The sequence below is a fragment of the Rissa tridactyla genome, chromosome 4 (genome assembly GCF_028500815.1).
Source record: "Rissa tridactyla isolate bRisTri1 chromosome 4, bRisTri1.patW.cur.20221130, whole genome shotgun sequence".
Taxonomy (NCBI): Eukaryota; Metazoa; Chordata; class Aves; order Charadriiformes; family Laridae; genus Rissa; species Rissa tridactyla.
Window position 1 is genome coordinate 19,744,975 of NC_071469.1, and position 19,515 is coordinate 19,764,489.

The 19,515-nt window shown below is 36.3% G+C and overlaps 1 protein-coding gene across 1 annotated transcript in view; it reads left to right on the top strand.

Moving 5' to 3' along the window:
- The window catches only part of MUC6 (mucin 6, oligomeric mucus/gel-forming), a 78,396-nt gene that overhangs the window by 2,112 nt on the left and 56,769 nt on the right, over positions 1-19,515 (top strand). The window contains exons 2-13 of the mRNA XM_054201459.1: positions 3,684-3,746; positions 7,010-7,250; positions 8,802-8,928; positions 10,083-10,170; positions 11,321-11,430; positions 13,094-13,301; positions 15,368-15,490; positions 16,476-16,596; positions 17,501-17,639; positions 17,799-17,903; positions 18,244-18,316; positions 18,585-18,722. Of these exons, the coding sequence (XP_054057434.1) occupies positions 3,684-3,746; positions 7,010-7,250; positions 8,802-8,928; positions 10,083-10,170; positions 11,321-11,430; positions 13,094-13,301; positions 15,368-15,490; positions 16,476-16,596; positions 17,501-17,639; positions 17,799-17,903; positions 18,244-18,316; positions 18,585-18,722 (1,536 nt within the window). The remainder of the gene's footprint in view (positions 1-3,683; positions 3,747-7,009; positions 7,251-8,801; positions 8,929-10,082; positions 10,171-11,320; positions 11,431-13,093; positions 13,302-15,367; positions 15,491-16,475; positions 16,597-17,500; positions 17,640-17,798; positions 17,904-18,243; positions 18,317-18,584; positions 18,723-19,515) is intronic.

Sequence of the window (19,515 nt, forward strand, 5' to 3'; positions counted from 1 at the left end):
TGATTTATGTTGTTCAGTTATCTTGTTTTGCAAGAGAGAAAGGGAGTTAATAGTTTCATATTGAAGAGAAATCATCGCAGACATGTGCAACTGATTGCGAGTGTTACAGCTATGACTCGAGCACTACCCTTGCTGCTAAATTTCATTTTCAGCTTATATAATTTATTTTAAAGTTCTTGTCTTTTCCAGCACTTCTGACATTTCAACATATTTTTTTTGTCCCAAATTAGAAAATTAAAACTGAACCCTTTACAGAACAGAAATCCTAAATTATTTTTGTTTGGAAGTACAAAAAAAAAGGTTTCATTTTCATGTTTTACATCAAACAGAAATGTTTTGTTTTCATTCATTTAGCTGATGTGAAATACTTTGAAGTCATTACAACATTAAATTGTACTTTCCCATAGGGATGTCTCCTATCCTGTAGTATAGGAACAAAATTACTTATTCCTTCATAGTAAGTCAGGTTCCCTGTCTGGATTGTATTGCTGTCATGAACTAGACAGACTGACCACACGGAAACTGCACTTTGACAGATACAGTTCTCAAGGAAGTTGGGATAACTAGCGTAGAGTAGGAGTTCAAAGTAAAACTTCCTTTATCGAAGAAAAGTGAAAGTCTATTTAAAGTTCTATTGAGCTAATTTAAAATTAAGTATTTCATGTCAACTCAAAATCATCCCATTTCTCAAGGGAAAACAGAATACTTGCAGTAGTAGTAAAATGTCAGCAAGGAAGATTTCAGTGTTTTAGAAATCTCATTTACCACTAAGATAACCTTTTCAGTGGAAAATTCCTAAATGGTTGCTAGATACAACTTCTGCATCGGGCCATAGGACTTGCTGCATCTATACAGTCTGCCATTTCATGTGGTTGTGAATGGTTAATAACATCACCAGGATGATTTTACTGATCTCTTCAGAGTTAAGTGTGAGAAAAAGAATGTAAATGCTGAGAATAATTACTGTACTGTAATTAGTTTAATAGTTTGATCTGACAGGATACAGACTGATTGGCAGATAGTCAGCAAACGCCTCTGTATTTGTTTTACTAGCCATTCTTTTAACACAATATTAAAGTGGATTTAATATCCTTAGTTATTTTCAATATCTCTTGCATACCTCCATGTAATCTAAATATCAAACATGGAGTATTTGTAACAGCTGGAGGCAGCTGTTACACACTGTTAAATCCCATTCATGCAGTGTTCGTAGTTTGGGATTAAACTGTAGTAATTCCAAAACTGTTAAACCAACAATGATAGATTATTGAACAAATGGAGATAGCGGAGATAGCAAAATCAAGGGGTTCAAAAAAGGCAGCAGCAACTCTAGGTGTAAGGAGTGTTAGCTCAATAGCCACACAAAGTGATTCTGTTACTTTTTGTGGCTCACTAGGAACTTGGAAGGACAGAGGAAGCAGCATGCTGTATTCTGGAGTTGCCTGACAAGTTGCAGGCTGACCACGGAGGGTGTACTGAAACACTGTCAAAATTTCAAACAATTGTTGGCCAGTGCTGACTAATTATAGAGGACAGGACAGCGTGAGTAGGATCTACAGTGATTTTCTGATGAGTGTGTCAGAATACTTTTGAAGTGCAGGCCATGCAGCAAGCATAGCAACTGGCAACTCAACAGCTAATGAGATCGCTTTGTGCTTTTTCTTTCTTGTGGAAATGTTCATGTTTAGTTTATCAAGAGGTTATTATGCTGGTAATTTACTCCAACTTGGAAAAATTATGTTAGCATTGTACTCTTGAGTTTCATTTTTTGTTTGTAGAGCACTGTCCCATTGAAATGGACACAATATCTAGGAAGAAGGATAGAGGGAATACATCTCACTGAACTTCTGCCTTAGCATTTACACCATAGATAGTCACCTAAGGTTTCCTTTACACCAGTGGAGAGAAATAAAACTTTTGTGCGTAATCCATTTGTTCCATTTTAGACACATATTTCGCTAGTCGTATTGGACTTAGCAAATGTGTATTTCACAGCCTGTGAAAAGAATCTAGACAACTGACTGAGGTAAATGTCATTTAAAGCTACTGGAACAACATTTGGCGTGGGAGCATTTCTGTCACTGAACTTACATCATTGATTTATTTCCCCTCTGTCTAGATATTCATTGTATGCAATTCCACCAGAATAGTCTTTAAGCTCTTACAAGCACAGATTATTTATCCAGATAATGTCTTTTTCAATAAGTATTATTTCAGAGAAGAACTGAGGCATAAACCGATGCGGAAGTTTGAGATGTCTGGATCTCAGATTCAAAGCAAAAGCATGTGCCGAAACTCTTATTCTCCAGACTGCCCTCTCATGCCTTAATCTAGCCATACATACAAGACAGAACCTCACCTGTTTTCCTGCAATCATTGAGATATCACATAAGTATTACCTTACAGTCAGCAGGATAGCGTGGAATTGGGTCGAGAGTCTGTTACAGTTGGTTGGCTCCCTAGGGGCTTCTCTTCAGTATATAGGGAAGCAACAGAAGCCCACAGAGCTGTAGTGTATAGATATGTATGCAGACTTGGCCTGGCTTATGTGATTAAAGAGACCTTCTGCCATAACATACCTTTCTCTTTTCTCTGTTGCAAAAATTATATGGTTTCTACAGGATATTTGCTCCTGGTATCTGAGAAATACTGGACCTGACAAACTTCAAAAATTAATATCACCCTGGGTCCTTTTTCTTACAGCTTGCTTTGGTTGTTACCATTCAGCTACTGACTCTATGGAAGCTCACTCCATGCATGCACCACCTCTGTCCCTGCACAGGGCTCACTGCTTGTACGTTGGTGGTGGTGGCCCTTTTCAACATCAATCTTACTATTTTTGCACTTTGGGCAGGAAGCAAGCTGCTAGGCAAAAGAACCTTTGAGTATGTATGAGGACATGGTGCAGTTGCGCACATGCGATACGTCTGGTTCAGTGATAGAAGAGGGACCATAATGGACCCCATATTTGCTAAACGTTCCTTGGCTTCTCATAAACAGAACGGGCTTTGTGAAGAAGTGTGTAGAAGGGAGCAGGTAACAGCTTTCATCATTCTGCCTTAACATGAGCAGCAAAAGCAACAACTCGGCCTGGGGATTTCCCACTCTTAGCTACGGATTCCACGATTCTCATGAAGAGCACGTGGGACATTACTTTTCCCATATTTGCTCAGTTTTGGCTGTTCCCTCCACTACTTCTACCCAGATGTTGAAATAATAATATACCCTTATTATGAGAATAAGAATCTCCCTCCACTGCTTCTACCCAGATGGTGGAAAGATTTATCACACGTTCTTTTACTGAGGAACATAGTATTTGAGGGTGGAGTACAGGTAATCCCATATTGCATAGGATTTCAGGCAGCTTTGGGTTAACATTTTGGGTTAACATGTGCTTTAGGCAATCCTGCTCTAGCAGGGGAGTTGGACTAGATGATCTCTAGAGGTCCCTTCCAACTCTGAAGATTCCGTGATTTTACCAGTTGCAGAAGAATTTTTTATTACAACCTGAATTACATGGTTTTCCATTATAATTTCTGTTCAATTTTCTGTGGCAGGACACAATTCATATGTGCTGAGCTTGATTTGACCTGTACCATGTTTAAAAATAAATAAGCATACAAATATTCAAATTCCTTGTGCTTGGAAGCTAACTTCTTCTTCTTGTTTTTTTCCTTTCACAGCTTTGGAAGGAAATTATTTGCCCCACTTTTTTCTCCAAAAACAGAAAGAATCTCTGCAAAGAAGTAAGTGTGTGATGTGGTATTTAGTATTCACCTTGCAACTATGAGTAACAACTCCATTCGGCATCAGTTCCGTATTGCAGAAGACAGTGCACAAAACACATAAGTCCTTGCCTCAAGGAGCATACATTTTAAAGCATTAGTTTTAGAAATTCCAAATGAAAAGTTTGCTTATAAAAAGACGGTAAAATATTTTGTCTCTTTCTGATAAGTTTTATACTAATTGGAAAGTGCTTTAGTGTGCCATGCTGAGGTTTTAATGCCTAAGGATAGAAACTGAGCAGTTTAGTAGCCTTTCATATTTAGAAATTTGCTATTGAGGTAATTTGTGTGATCTGTTTGATTTTCATTCCTGCAGATTACTGCCTATTATTATCTAAGAATTTAGGAAATGGATTCTTTTGATGCTGCAAAATCCAGGAAATGAAATAAAGCTGATTCTCCATATAGGCTAGGTCTATGAGATTATTTTAAAGATTGCAGATTAAACCAAATTTATATGCAAGTGAAAGATCAGAATATGGAATGGTTCTTTCTCACCTTTCTAGCCAGCAGCCAGTGGGGAGTCAGGGCGTGGACAGATCTCTGCTTCAACATCCAGCTGTGTCAGCCGAAGGTGGTGTTACCACAGCTCTGGTAGTTTCCCAGAAGTTTTCCCTTAACTCCTAAGAATGCCTTGTGTGCATGCACCCAAATCTGTAAGCAAAATTAACTCCAGCCACCTACTTACTGCAAATTTGTTCTAGTCCTTCTGAGTCTAAGAAATACAAAAGATAGTGAGATACTACTATTTTACTTACTTCCATACTAAAAATGCAGGCCATGCCCAAGCACAAAATAATTAGCGTATTATAGCTTTGAAGTACTAAAAATATTAGCTATCAGGAGTATTGTTAGAAAAGCGGACATCGTTAAGATGTTAACTTGTAATTAAAATGGTAACTTTTGACAGCAGCGATTGTGGTATTTTATGTTACAAAGAAATGTCACTTTGGTTCAAAGGAGGCTGGAGAAGTACTTGGAAGCCAGAGCACAAGGGCGGGTAAGACAAATCCCAATAGTCTCACAAAATCCCCTGAATTTAAGATAATTGGAGACTGAGTATCTGGGGAAGCATATGTGTCGGACCTGATGGTCCTGTCGTTCTTACTCTTGGGCAGTCTCTTAATCGTCATTGCTGGAAAACAACCCATAAGCAAGCTACACCAACCCTTTGTCAGAACCAACGCAACTTTTCACATGTTCCTTTCTGAAGAAATGTGAGGCACTGACTTTTCAATTTAAATTTAATTCATTAAATATTTAATTTTCCACACCCATAACAAGATTGAATAAATGTAATCATGCTAACATGATATACTGTATTTCATGCTCTTCCTCTGCTAAGACAGGATGCAGAAAGCATTAACCCTTCTGAAAACACACTAGATCCTTTCTAAAATAAATATGGATAGCAGTCCTAGTATTTTGAAAAAATTTTTCTATCATATTCTTTTTACAGACATTCTTCCTAGTAATCTATAATCTTAATGTTTTACATTAAAATACTGTGCTTTACTGTTGCGGACTGTTAAAAAGCAACTGTGTGTACTCCAAAAGTTGCTGCATTTCAGTGGCTGACAATGGGATTCTTAATCTAGTTTGGGGAAAATGCAGAGGTGTAGAACAAAAAGAATTATATAAAATGCAAATTTACTATAATGAGAAGCATTTTTTTAGGCAGAAGAAGCAGAGAGTGGCTTGAATTAGGTGAATTCTCATTCAGCATAAGCATGGAAAAGCTACGTGAAGTTCATCCTAAAGGTAAAAATAGTTGAGCACTTCTGATCAGCCAAAAAAAACCAACCTCAGCAACTCATCTCTGTCTTGTGTCTCTTCTTACAACAAAAGGAACAGTAAGGCATGGATATACATAAATGAAAAGAAAATCCCTAGATATCAGATAGAAAAAACTGAACTCAAAAGGAAAATATATAATCTAGTTTTACTTTCCTGAGTTATTGACATTCCCATTTGTTACTTTTCTCTGATAAGATTTAAATAAAATCAAATACACTAAAGACACTCCTATATTTATAGAAAGGGGCACCTATTGCACTCTGACCATTGTGCAAGCCCAGGTAATCATTCCTTGTCACACTCTAAAAAAGCTGGGCGTTTGCTGGTCAGTATCGCTTAAACACAATATATTCAACTATCTGGAATTGGGCATGAAGGATCAATGATAACAATTAGCCAATTCCTATTTTCCAGTCAGACGTTCGGGACAGCACAGAAGTATGGAAGAGGAGTACTTTTTGCCAACAGGTAACAGCTCATTGGGAAACAGTGTTTTCTACATGACCTGCATAAAAACAGTAGCACTCTTAAAGAGTAAAAAAATGTTTTGGCTTTAAAGCAGTGAATATAAATTGCAGGTAGACTTTGCTAAACTTACCTGAAACTTTGCGCTTCTAAGATACATTGTAAAATACCTGAGCTTCATATAACTCTGTAAGCAGAAATAATTAAAAAATTAAAAGTAACAATCTGAGTCTGGAAATACATAACCAAAGACATGATTTTACTTACTTCAGTAGTTCTAGCAACTTCAGAGGGACTGTTCAAATGCTTTAAGTAGGTATAGAAATAATCTAACATTAAGCGCTGGAGTTGTATCTCTTTTAATGTGATTAATTTCAACCTCCTAAAATCTGTCCATTCAGATGAAAAGTGATTACTTTTTAAAAATGAAAACTGATTAAAATATTCCATATATTTACAAAGCTGGCTGGAACTTTGTCACACAAACCCAGAGCAAAAGAAGTGGGGACTTACAAGTTGGGCTTTGAAGGCTGTGCAATGAATCATGATACAGTAATGCCATAGATAGCTTCGTAACGGTTGTGCCTGAGATGTTAAAGATCTCTCCAGTAGCAAGCTGTTGCCTTTGCAAACAGATCAAGCAGACTGAAACAAGAAGGTAAACCTTTATATTGCCCACGAAGGAGATGGAAGGGTGTTTCCTGAGCTGGGAAGCTAGGGAGCTCTCCTCTGCTAACAGTAAATAAGAATACTGACCTAACTCCAACTATTGTTTCACTTCCTGACTCGAGAAAAAATTTTGAGGTTACAAACGAAAATAAAAGAGCTAGGATGTTGTTTACATAATTAATCTGAGTAGAAACTTACTAGCTTTTTCTGGTATTTACATTTGAAATGGCAATTAGAATGAGCAAATATGCTGTTAGGAAACCTAAATCCATTTTCCTCTTTCACTTTTATAGTTTTGAGCAAGGATTCCTGTTCTACCTGGGGTGGAGGGCATTTTTCAACCTTTGATAAATACCAGTATGACTTCACTGGGACCTGCAACTATATCTTTGCAACTGTATGTGACGAAACCAGCCCAGACTTCAACATTCAGTTCCGCCGTGGGCTGGACAAAAAAATTGCGAGGATCATTATTGAGCTGGGACCTTCTGTTGTCATTGTTGAGAAAGGCAGCATTTCTGTCAGGAGTGTTGGGTAAGATTCTACAAGGAATGGGTGAAAAGTGTTTAAAGGCGGCAAGGAGTTACACAGCAGTTGCACTAAAGAAGACTACTTTGTATCAAAAATGAATTAACAGATTACAGAAGTTAGCACACCTGACTGGACTCTACCGCTATTTCTTCCTATCGAGCATTCACACTCTCTAGATAAATTATTTCATTTGCAGTTATTTGAACCAAGCTTAGAGTACATTTGTATAGGCAAAGGGATAATAAACTAACCTCAGACCAGAACAGTTCTCACATCTCACATGCTACCAGTCTTGTTTATGCTTATCTCTACTACAGGCACAGATGAAATGGCTTATACTCTTTAGTAGGTATTAGCTGAAATTCCCGTGTTTTGCTTAGAGTTCGTTTTATTTGAGACTTATATAACTCTGAACCCTCTAAAGATAACTAGAGAAACTTTGAACTATACAACCAACAGAGAAATACTGGAGGGGCTTACGTCCTTGTGTATGAAACCACTCACTGTTCACGTTATTCCAAGGATTACTTTGTCCAGAAAATAGCTGTTTTACTGAGGAATTACACTGAATTAATTACCTTTGTGTTCTGCATCATTCATTCTTCTAAACAAATTGCTCCCATACAAGGAAATTTCTCCAGGGAAGTTTTCAGCATTTTTGTCAGATAGGTCATGTTGAATTTTTGTCTGTGAGTATATGCCGCTATGGGAAATAATTGACTGTGGATTTTTATACTTACATAGATACAATAACCATCATGATAAAAAGAAAACTTGCAGCTATACCTTAATTTAGCAAACTGTATTTATGAAAACTTCCTTTATTAGTTTATGTGCCAGTAAAACTATATAAATCTATGGGCCTAACCCAATGATCTGCATTTTACATTTTTGTCCTTACATTAACAAGAACTAAGTGCCTTGACTGACCTGGTCTAGTGTTGCATGTAGCCCTGCTTCAGGTGGAGGGCTGGCCTGGGCAACTTCAGAAGGTCGCTTCCAACCAACTTTTCTATGATTGCAACATGTACTTACTGGGTACTTAGCAAAATACATTTGTTCTTTAATGTTGTTGGTTTGTAGCATTAGAATTCAGCCACAATGGTGAAAATCTAATTCTGCTAGAACATTCCCATTTTGGGTGTCTCTAACGTTGTCAGTTTTTAGTCTTCGTAATAATTCCTATATTAATAGGCTGTAGTCCATAGAAGCTCTTCAGCATAATCAACAATAGTTCTACCACAGAAACTGTATTGTTACAAGTTCTTGAAACATATAACTATACCCTAATAAAACGAAACCAAGTGAAGATGCCAAGTCCTGTGCAAACATTTTCACTAGCATAATCAGTATATCTGGTGATTCTTGTATGAAATTGCTGACATTGATTTTCAATCAACAGAAATTTTAATGGTTACAGTTACAAAGGAAAAAAACTATATTTCATATCGCTGCAATTACTCAGATTCTATGTGTATTATATATAAAGAATATAACTAATACCTGCATAATATTGATACGAGAAGGTGATTTTCTCTTTTCATCATATTACAGTGTCATTAACTTGCCTTACACCAGCAATGGAATTCAAATAGCACCTTATGGGCGCAACATCCGTCTGGTGGCCAAGCTGATGGAGATGGAGCTAGTTGTCATGTGGAACAATGATGACTATCTCATGGTTAGTAAAATGTTCTTATAAAGCAGAAGAGAAAATTCTCAATTACTGGAATGACAAAACCTCTTTAGACTTAATGGGTGGTTTTTGCATGTGTTTACTACTTGGATGTTTGTTCTTTTCTGGCTTTCTCCATTCTTCTTGAAATCAACAACTTTGCTTTTATGCCTGCGTGTTCCTTTCACTTCCATCATTGGGAGTTAACTAAAGCCACCAATGTTAAGGTTTGTGGATGCTTTCACAGATTTTAAACGTTCTTCAGGCTATTCAAGCAGCTACAAAGTTTTGCTGAAGGAATGTTGAAGTTGTTTAAAGCTGTTACAATTTAATAGTGTATGACATAGTCTTGTCATTTCTACTGTGCTTCTCCTGGGTATCTTTTGGTTTCAGAACTATGGTGCTCCTACCAGCTCATTTGTTTCTTTCCTTTTTCTGAATCCTTTCATGTGTTTCCTCCAAAATCCGTGATATATTTTAGACAAAAAGATACATTTTCTCAGCATGCCCTTTGATAGTAATGCCACAAAAGACACTGAACTGTAAATTGGTAAGTTTTCTAAAACAGGGTGATTGTTATGTAATAACTTGTTTGGGAGATTCACCAACAGTACTATCACAGATATAACAGGAAATGCTACTGTGGTGGGTACACACTATATTCTACGTATAGGCAGATTATTTCTTCTGATCTAAAGTTTTCATAATAATTCATTGATTGTAGCCAGCTCTTTACTCTCCAGAGCAACAGGTAATTGAATAACCTTCTTCTGAAAACAGATTTTCTTCCTGTAGCCTTCAGTTTCTTAAGAGAACAAACCTGAAGTTCGTGCTCTGTCAACAAAGATATGAGCAAGGAAACGGCATCATTTCCTTTTTCTATTTTTTCTGGCTCCTTAGAATATTATCCCACTCAATTATCTTAAAATGTGTTAGAATCTTATTCTTTTATTAAATAAAAATCACAACAACCACTGTTTATCTGTTGGGAAAGGAAGTTACTGCTTCCAAAACTATTCCTCCAGTCAAGTCACTGAAATTAATGAGAAGGATCACCTTTAATTGGATCCTTGAACTGAATTTGTTTGAGAAAGGTAATGCTGTATAGATAATTTTACTTAGGGTGATCCTTTTAAATGTTTTATTTTATTTTATTTTAGGTTTTGACTGAAAAAAAATATATGGGGAAAACGTGTGGAATGTGTGGAAATTATGATGGTTATGAATTGAATGAATTTGTGAGTGAAGGTAAGATCTGAGGACAAATCAGATGGAAGGAGAACTAGTTAAACTGAATCAAGTTGGAAATTTAATACTGTATTAACATTGCTCTGAGTGCTCACTCAGTTTCAAAATTGAGTAAAGCACTCTCATAGGTCACCGACATAGCATGATTATGCTACACCCTATTATTTGTTATGATGATCATGTTGTGTGTTCCTCAGACAAGTGATAAGGACTTTCTTATATTTCAGAAACAGGTGGTAAGGATCACACTCTCTCTCACCTGACTTTCAGAACAGTCTAGGTTTATAGCAAGGCATAGTGAGGGAAATGATTACATTAGGCAGAAGAAAGAATGAGGCTATAGTAACAAAAAACATAGTGGACAACAACATTAACATTAAGTGTGTCCCAATAAGGGATCTTTGGAACAAAATAGTTGGTGCTGAGGACTTGACATCTATGCTATATGTGTTTTGGGGGGTTCACTTCAGAGTCACTCTAATCTGATCTGTTGAACTAATATCCATTATCAGTTGGAGCTTATTACCCATGCACAGATCTTCTGTCTTGGTTTCATCTTAAAGGAACTCTGTATGCCAGGACTACTCCACAATGCAAATTAAATTGTACAGAGTGGCCATGTTTGGAAGATTTGCTTTAAAAGCACATTGTTAATCTGAACTACAGTGTTAGTGTGGAGATGTTAAGTTGCACAGTAAACTAATCTCAGATCAAAACAGCCAGGTGCAGTTTTCTATACACATCACAGAAAAGAGTTCTAAAAAGTATACAAGATTTTTTGGGTTGTGATGAGTTTAACCCTACATGTAGGGGAAAATATAAGAATGTGGGATGAGGAGAAGAGGCATGAATTAGCGGCTGGCAAAAGATAACACAGCTTGCAGATAAAGAGTAGCAGCTGGTATCGTGTAGGGTAGTAGAAGTGATAGATTAGGAAATAGCTCAGAGAAATGATCAAGGTGATAAAAGTATGCTTTACTGAATAGACTTCAGATAAAGGGCAAACAAGGTAGTTGCTATCATCAGGAAGATTAATTAGTAGGACCTTTCACCGTCAAAGAGTAGAATCTGAGTTTTGCTACATCACTGCAACAATTCAACAAATCCGTGATGGCTTTTTCCTGACGAATTATAAATCTTCAATTTACAGGTAAATTGCTGGATACGTATAAGTTTGCTGCATTACAAAAAATGGATGATCCATCAGAGATCTGCCTGTCTGAGGAGATACCAGTTCCCAACATTCCTCACAAAAAATATGTAAGAAAGATCTTGGCTTTTCTGCAGCATTATTCTTAACAGAGGTGGAAAGATAGATAGAAACCAACAACAGAGAGGCAGTGGTTTTATAAAACTGACTGCCATGAAAATGGATGAAGTCAAAATTTGTATAGCATGATATGAGAAAGAAAAGGAGTTCTTTGCATTAAAATACATTTTGAAAAAGGCCCGTGAGCATTTTTGAAGCTGGATTTATATCACTCATATAAACTTACCAGCATTTAGCTCACAGCTTTCTGAAATTCCATGCAGGTCATCACAGAAAATTCCTGGAAACCAATGAAGTTTTAAAGGGCTTTTTATTGAACAGCTAGAGACCTGACATTATAAGCTGTACAGACTTGAAGACATTCAATGATGCTTTAAACATATTGCCAGATAGCGGTGTTCGTAAAAGGGCCAAACACTATCAACTGCTATCACTTCCAGTCCTGGATGAAAAGACAATCAGCGTACCTGAAACATGATGCATCCACATAACTATGGTTGAAAGAGGAAGCTTGGTAGCAGCGAAGAACAAAAGGCCTTCTATTTCTTAGATTTTGCAGATACAGGAATCAAATCCTACTTAGAATGATCCTGTTAAGTTTTTAACCAGGGAAACTCAAATTTTGCATTTACACACAGATTTTACAGAATCACAGAGTGGCTTGTCTTGGAAGGGATCACTTCAGATCATGTAGTCCAACCCTTCTGCTCAAGCAGGTTCAGCTACAGCTGAGGAGATGAAAACTCCACAATTTCTCCCAGCAACCTGTTCTTTTTTTCTACCTAGGAGGCTATAAAGTCACCATATACCTAATGGCAAGTACTAATTGCTATCCTCGAAAAAGCATTTCACTCTACAGAGAATGATCATGCTCTTTGGTTCTGTTCCTACTTCCTCACAAGAATATGGTCTTACTTTGCAATTCTCATGTACTTATTTGTATACAGTATATAGGTTACTAGTAATTCCAGAATACTTAAAAAGTTTTCTCTTGAAATAGGAGATTTTTCTTTTTTTTTTTCTTAATAGTTTCATCTAGTTTTTCTAGCAACCCAAGAATCTTTTAATTTGAACGTAGAATCCATTCCTCTTGCTATATAGTTTAGCTTTCATACTATGGAGAATGAGACGAGTAAAATCCTTCTGAAATGAGGGTTCTAAATATTGCTTCTGTTCATGCTGAAAAATTACTTCGTTCTGGTGGAGAACTTTTGTTGGCTGGGAGGTTTAACCTTTTTACATTGTTTCTCTGAGATCTTATACTGCAGTAGACAAAGTGGTAGGCAATAAAAACGTATCAAATGTTTGCTGGAAGGGGAACAAATGTTGCTATTTTCACATCGGGGATATTTGTCCTGGAACTGAATCTCCATGATTAGATACTCCCTGGCTGTAATGTTCTCAGTCATTTTTAGAGGGATTGATTTTCAACTTAATGAGAAGTGGAACTAATTCAACATAATCAAGATCCTTCTATTCCACAATGGATTTATATACCCTTCTATTCCTTAATATCTCATGCATTTTAAGTCAAATACATATTACTAAACTACAGGGGGGAAAGGGCAAACCAACCAACGTGAAAATCATAACTAACAGTGATATTCTATTGTGGTTTTCACATGGTACGATTATCTTTCTCTTTTTATTTAGGCCATGATCTGCTCTCAGCTACTTAACTTGGTGTCACCAACCTGCAGTGTGCCAAAGGATGGATTTGTCATTCGTTGCCAGCTTGATATGCAGGACTGCAGTGAGCCAGGACAAAACAATTGCACTTGCTCTACGCTGTCAGAATATTCAAGACAATGTGCTATGTCCCATCAAATGGTGTTGAACTGGAGAACTGAAAACTTCTGCTGTAAGTTCAAATGTTTTATTCATAGGAGATTGTACTTAACCTTGCTGTATCTTACATAGCAGGAGAATGATGATTAACTGGAATTTAAATCAATTTATAGAAATGTCTCTTCCATCTTGAATCAAACAAATTGTTTTCTTGACAAAACAACAGTGGTCTTTGGTAAAACATTAAGAAGGAGAGCATGGAAACCTCAAAGGAGAAGGAGGAAGCATGAAATGTAGCTCCTACACCTTGATCAGTGACTATAAAAAAGAGAAACATCTGCCAAGTGAAAACTGCTGAATTTCTCAGACTTACAACAGGAGGCTGTTCTCTCTTAGTACAGACTTTCATTATTGTACTTATCAAATTAGCCAGTGAAGAGAGAGAACTTTTAAGTGGCCTCTGAAGTCTCTGAACCTTTTTGCTAACAATTGGCATAGCCCCTTGTATTCACAGGAGATTTTCTGTAGTCCATTTTCAGATGCTCAACCTTCTTAATTACAACTACTGATTGGAAGTAGATAGGAAGCAAATCTTTCATTACTGTCCAAGCTGTACACGATTAGACACACTTTTTTTCAGTTGTCTGTTTGGTATCAAAGTTCTGATTCACTTTTTGCAATCTTTTTGAATCCACCTGAAACTTCAATCTAGAGTCACTGTTATGTAGCAGGATTCATTGTTTTATAAGATAATATGGTGATTATAAAAGTCAAAAGTAACTTAAATTGATGTTGTTATTTCTAAACCAACTCACGCATCACATTACCAGAGATGCAGCTCATGTCAGAAAAGAGGAGCTTTCAATGCTTAATTTGATATTGCCCTTCAAAAGCATATAATTTAATAATATTTTTATTTATCCTTTATATGAATATATGGTCATGAATAGCAAATTTGTAAAATAAATTTCTTTGTCAGGAATATATTTCTTCTTATCCCTTGATTCCTACTCTGGTGTTACTCTTAGGAGGCCTTGTATCATTTTGCTCTCCCTGCATCTACGGTGTTGCATTCTTCTATTCTCCTCTTGATCTTCACATACTGCTGCCACTCTTCATTTTTTGTTTTGTATTTAACGTTGAGTTTTCTTTCATTCTTCCTTCATACTTACTGAAAATGTTCCCTGTTAAGCTCCATTATTATCCTTGACACTTTAAAATTGCACTTCTTTCTAAAATAATTTTTCCCCTCTTCTCTAAGGTTATCTCTCTTACATAAATTGGTAACCCATTTTATTATTTGGTTGGTCTGCAATTGGTTTTAATCCTTCAAAACTGTAAACTCCTCATGGGATTTTATAGATTCATATAAATATTAGTAAGGCACTGTGTGCATTCACAGAGCTGTACAATAATTCTTACTAATCACAGTAAAATAATAGCCTTGTTTTCTCCGAGACACAGCAGTTTTCATTTTGCCAGTAGACCATTACTATGACTGGTAGTAAAGTGATAAAAGGCAAAAGCTTAAAAAAAACGGAATGGTTTCCCAAAAAACCAAAGCTGAGAATCTAAGAATTTGCATATAAATGTCAAATACGCAAAGGTAATGAACCTTTTAATCTTTGTTTCTTTGTCTGCCCAATCTCTAACTACCTCTATTTCCCTACCTAAATTATTTTTACTCTTTCAAGTAAGGAAAAATCTCTGCTTGAATTAATCACATAATAAAACATGTGCTGAGTTCTATATATTAGAATTGCTAGGTAGATGCGTTCTGAAAAGCAGATAATGTTTGAGAAGCAGGAACTATACAGGAATCAAGAGTTATATTCTTTAAATCCTTCAAGTACTACAGCAAATCTGATTTGTGGTAGTTTATTGGGCTGCAACATAGCCTGTTTGCCATTCTTCAAGCTTCTGAAAGGAGTTTCTATTAAACAGGACATGAAAAATCAGTAGAAGCTAGAGTGAATATGATGGTAATGATGAATACTCAGATGATGCACTAAGTACTGAGGCAGGATAAGAGAACGTTAGTGCCAGAAAACACAAGGTCTTCTCCACCCTATGTGGTAGATGAGAGATTCTTCCATGTTTACACTTTAAAAATCTTAACACTTTCACTGTTTGTTGCAGCTGTGGGAAAATGTTCTGCTAACCAAATCTATGAAGAATGCGGTTCTCCATGTATTAAAACCTGTTCCAACCCAGAGTACAGCTGTTCCAGTCACTGTACCTATGGTTGCTTTTGTCCTGAAGGTATCGTTTCTGCATTCATCATATCCTAAATGGCCCATACAAATGTTTTTGGCATATGCCCAGTCAAGTGGAATAGACTTCTTAACAATGAACTAGCAGTGCATTTCAGGGCATTGTGCTGCTAGACCTGCCATTTCTCAGGTAACATAATATAAACGGAGTCTTGAATTGTCATGGTCCTTAAAGAACCTTGGTCACTATTTGCAAGAACAGACCTGTGAAAGTGATCACAGATCTCACAAGATCGTGATATGTGATGGGGTAGTTTTATGCTGCCAGCTTAAAGTTCTGTACTATAATATACATTGAGCGAGAATTAATTTCCTATCCCAAACAGCTATTTAGCCTTTCAGGACACCAGCAAGAGGTACCATACCTCAGAGAAGTTCTGCAATATTATGGGCATTTTGTAAAATCCCTTTAAAATAGTTCAAGGTGAACTTCCTACAAAAATTGTAATTATGACTGTCATTTGCACCATTTCTTGAAATTTCAGAACTGAAATATCGTGCAAGGTTACTGTGATGTGGGTATTTACATCAATATCATGACCATTTTATAGTAGTCAAAAGTAATGTGTTGTGAGCTACATGTTTAAAACTAGACTTAGTACCTTAGGAAATGGAATGTGTCCATTCTTCAAAATTCCCAACTGAATTAGAGTGTCATAGCAAAAAAAAAAATATAAATTTTCGAAAAATAACATTCAAGCTTACTGTTATTTCAAATTAAGTTCAAATTTCAAATGAATACAATTGTCTGCACTTTCATATAACAAAGTAGCCAAATGCTGTTATCACTTATAAAGAGTCAGTTTCATTTTAACTAAAAGAAAATGTCCTCCATGTTATATCTCTAAGTACGGGGCAATGGCTCTGCAAGAATGTCTCTCTCCAGGTAATTTTGGAAGGCGCTCAAGCTACAATAGCTTTAGTGCTAAGTAATGATATGGAAAAGTATTTATTTTGTGTATCTTCTTTGGCAGGAACTGTTCTTGATGATATCTCAAAGAATCGAACGTGTGTTCACATTGAGCAGTGTCCATGTACACTGAATGGGAAAACATATGCTCCTGGTGAGACAATGAAAGCAGCGTGTAGGACCTGGTGAGTAGCAACAGGTACTTTCATGAAAGGATAGAGGGTATCCTCACCAAGCGATTGGAAAATTTAGCCTAACTTTTTGGAGGGCAGCTGCAAATGTGTCATACCATCTCTGAGGCCACCTTCTTTAAGTGCCACAGATCATACATTTGTAATTGAAGATGTACAGATCTCATTTCCTGATTAATCTCTACAAATATAAATGCTCCTTCAGGTCACACAAAACAGTAACATCTTTATCTCCTCTGTGAAAGTGGAGGTAAAATTAGTACAAAACAAATATCCAGTGTTTACAATTTCTTTCTGGCAGTCTCAGCATTTCTGATCACCAAATCAGCTCTGAAAACTAAATTTCTGTTTTGCAACAGAAAATAATTACATAAGACAATGTTTTTTTAAATTTGGAAAGTTTTTACAAAAAAAAGGGGAAACATTTTCGTGTGTGTTACTTCTCTTGCTATCATAATTCTAATAAATAAAATAAAGGACAAATAATGGAATTTCATGCTCAGAATTGTAACAATGAATGCACTATTTATGATTAATGTATTTAGGAAGGTTTACTGACAATCCATACAAGTGTTCAGCAACTTTGAGTTAAGATGAACAACTTCAACTGATATACATAGACAAAGAAAATCAAAGCATAGAAAGCATAAGGAGAAAAGTGATACAAATGACATCTTCCACTGCTAGGAAGCGGCTGAGTTTTTAGAGTGTAGAGAAATTTCAAAACAGTGGAAATGAAAGTTCAGAATGTATATGTATGTTACACTGTGTTCATTAACCAATTTTGCATGTTGATCAGATACAGCAAAACCTCCAGACAGGAGGGTCAAATCCTCTGCTGGTAGATAGTGCCTTAGTATGAGAATAACCTTACACAGCATTTCTTGTTTTCCTCTAGTAAATGCACAATGGGCCAGTGGAACTGCAAAGACTTGCCCTGCCCTGGAAGGTGTTCACTGGAAGGAGGCTCCTTTGTTACCACATTTGATTCTAGGTCATACAGGTTCCATGGGGTTTGCACTTATGTTCTTATGAAGGTAATTTCCTCCAGTCTAGAAACACACATTATCAAATGGGTATATTTTAGTCTGTCTTTGTTTTCCTATTGGAACACAAACTGAGGTCCTCCTATGATATACACTTATTCTACAAATAATTGTTATTCACAGATTTCCCTTTTCACTATTTTCCTCCAGAGTTCCAGCCTGCCACACAATGGAACCTTAATGGCTGTTTATGAAAAGTCTGGTTATTCTCATTCTGAGACGTCACTTAGTGCTGTAATTTACCTATCTACAAAGGTAAGTATTCCCTCCACAGGTTCTATTCAGCATTTCAGTTACCAGATTAGCAAAATAAACACTTAAGTCAATGGCATTAGGCTGAACTGAAAAATTAAGGGAGATAGATACTAAAGTTCCTGCACACACAGTAAAGATCTCAGTTGCCACATCAACTCAGGAAGTTAAGAGTATTTTCAAAGTGAAAACTGAAAGCAGTATGGAATAACGTGTGAGAAAAAGCTTGAATCAGTCTTTTCCTATTATATAGGTCATTGACAACACAACTGATTAAGTTAAAGAACATATGAAAGCCATCGGTACAGATAATTACTTGTGATTCCATGTCCTTTTCTTACAGGACAAAATTGTGATTTCTCAGAATGAACTCCTTACTGACGATGATGAACTTAAGCGGCTACCTTACAGATCAGGTAAAGAAAAGGGAATATACATAAAATCCAAATTACATTAAATGTCTGTTTTACACAACCCAGCATATTTTCTCTCACAATTGCCAATAGCAGAGGTTTTAGAGGAAGATTAAAATCTTTCCCATTGCATTTGTCCCTCTATGGAGAGTTGTGTGTGGAAGGAGACTTACAGACAGAATGCTAGAACACTTACATATGCATTAAAATCATTACTTTGTAATATCCTATCAGTCAAAATCTCTATTTCTAAATATTCTTGTTCTTTTAGGAGACATCACTATTTTCAGACAGTCCTCAATGTACATTCAAATGTTTACAAACTTTGGGCTGGAAGTTGTAGTTCAAACATCACCTGTGTTCCAGGCCTATGTGAAAGTTGGATCACAATTCAAAGGGAGAACTCTAGGTAAGAAATCTAGTCCCCATGTGAAGGAGAAAATGTAGGGAGTGTAATTTTGAAAGCTTAGTATTCATCCTTGAAGGAATAAACTTTGTGCTCTGGATTAAAAAAAAAAAAAAACAACAAAAATACCTGCATTGGAAAAATGATGTGCTAAGGATTTGGTTTTTGCTAATAAATTTAAAGTGAATCAAAGAAATTAGATGGGTGACATTTTTCACGTGTAATATAATACTGGTTTATGTGTGCCTTTTTCGGTATGTTCCTTACTACACAATGGAGGGACAACAGATTTGTCTGTGTGGTCTCTACATCTTGGAGCACGTCTTCTTTGAACGCAGTGCATGATCACTGTAAACACAATGAGCCTAAGAATCTAAAAGCTTCTCAGCTGATAAGCACCAGATGGAGATGTTTATGTTTACTGCACAGCAACGTTAACCACAAAGGCATACCATGCATTCTAATAATCTATGGGGAGAGGCTTTAGCATTTAAAAAAGTCTAAATGTATATTCTTTGTGATTACAGATTTTATATACATAAGAAAATATGTGTAACTGCAAAAGTATTTCATGGCCTTTCTCTTTTATGTGATTTAAAACCACTGAAATAAACCCTTTTTTATAAAAGGCTTCTAAAAACAAGACAAAAACTTCTGTATGAATTTGTCATTGAATAGAAGTGAACAATCTTAATTGAGAAGGCAGAGGCTCAGTGATTGAATGTGTACATAATCAAGATTCTCTGGCTACTTGACTTTAAGTATTCATTGACACTCCATGTAGAACTTTTGAATC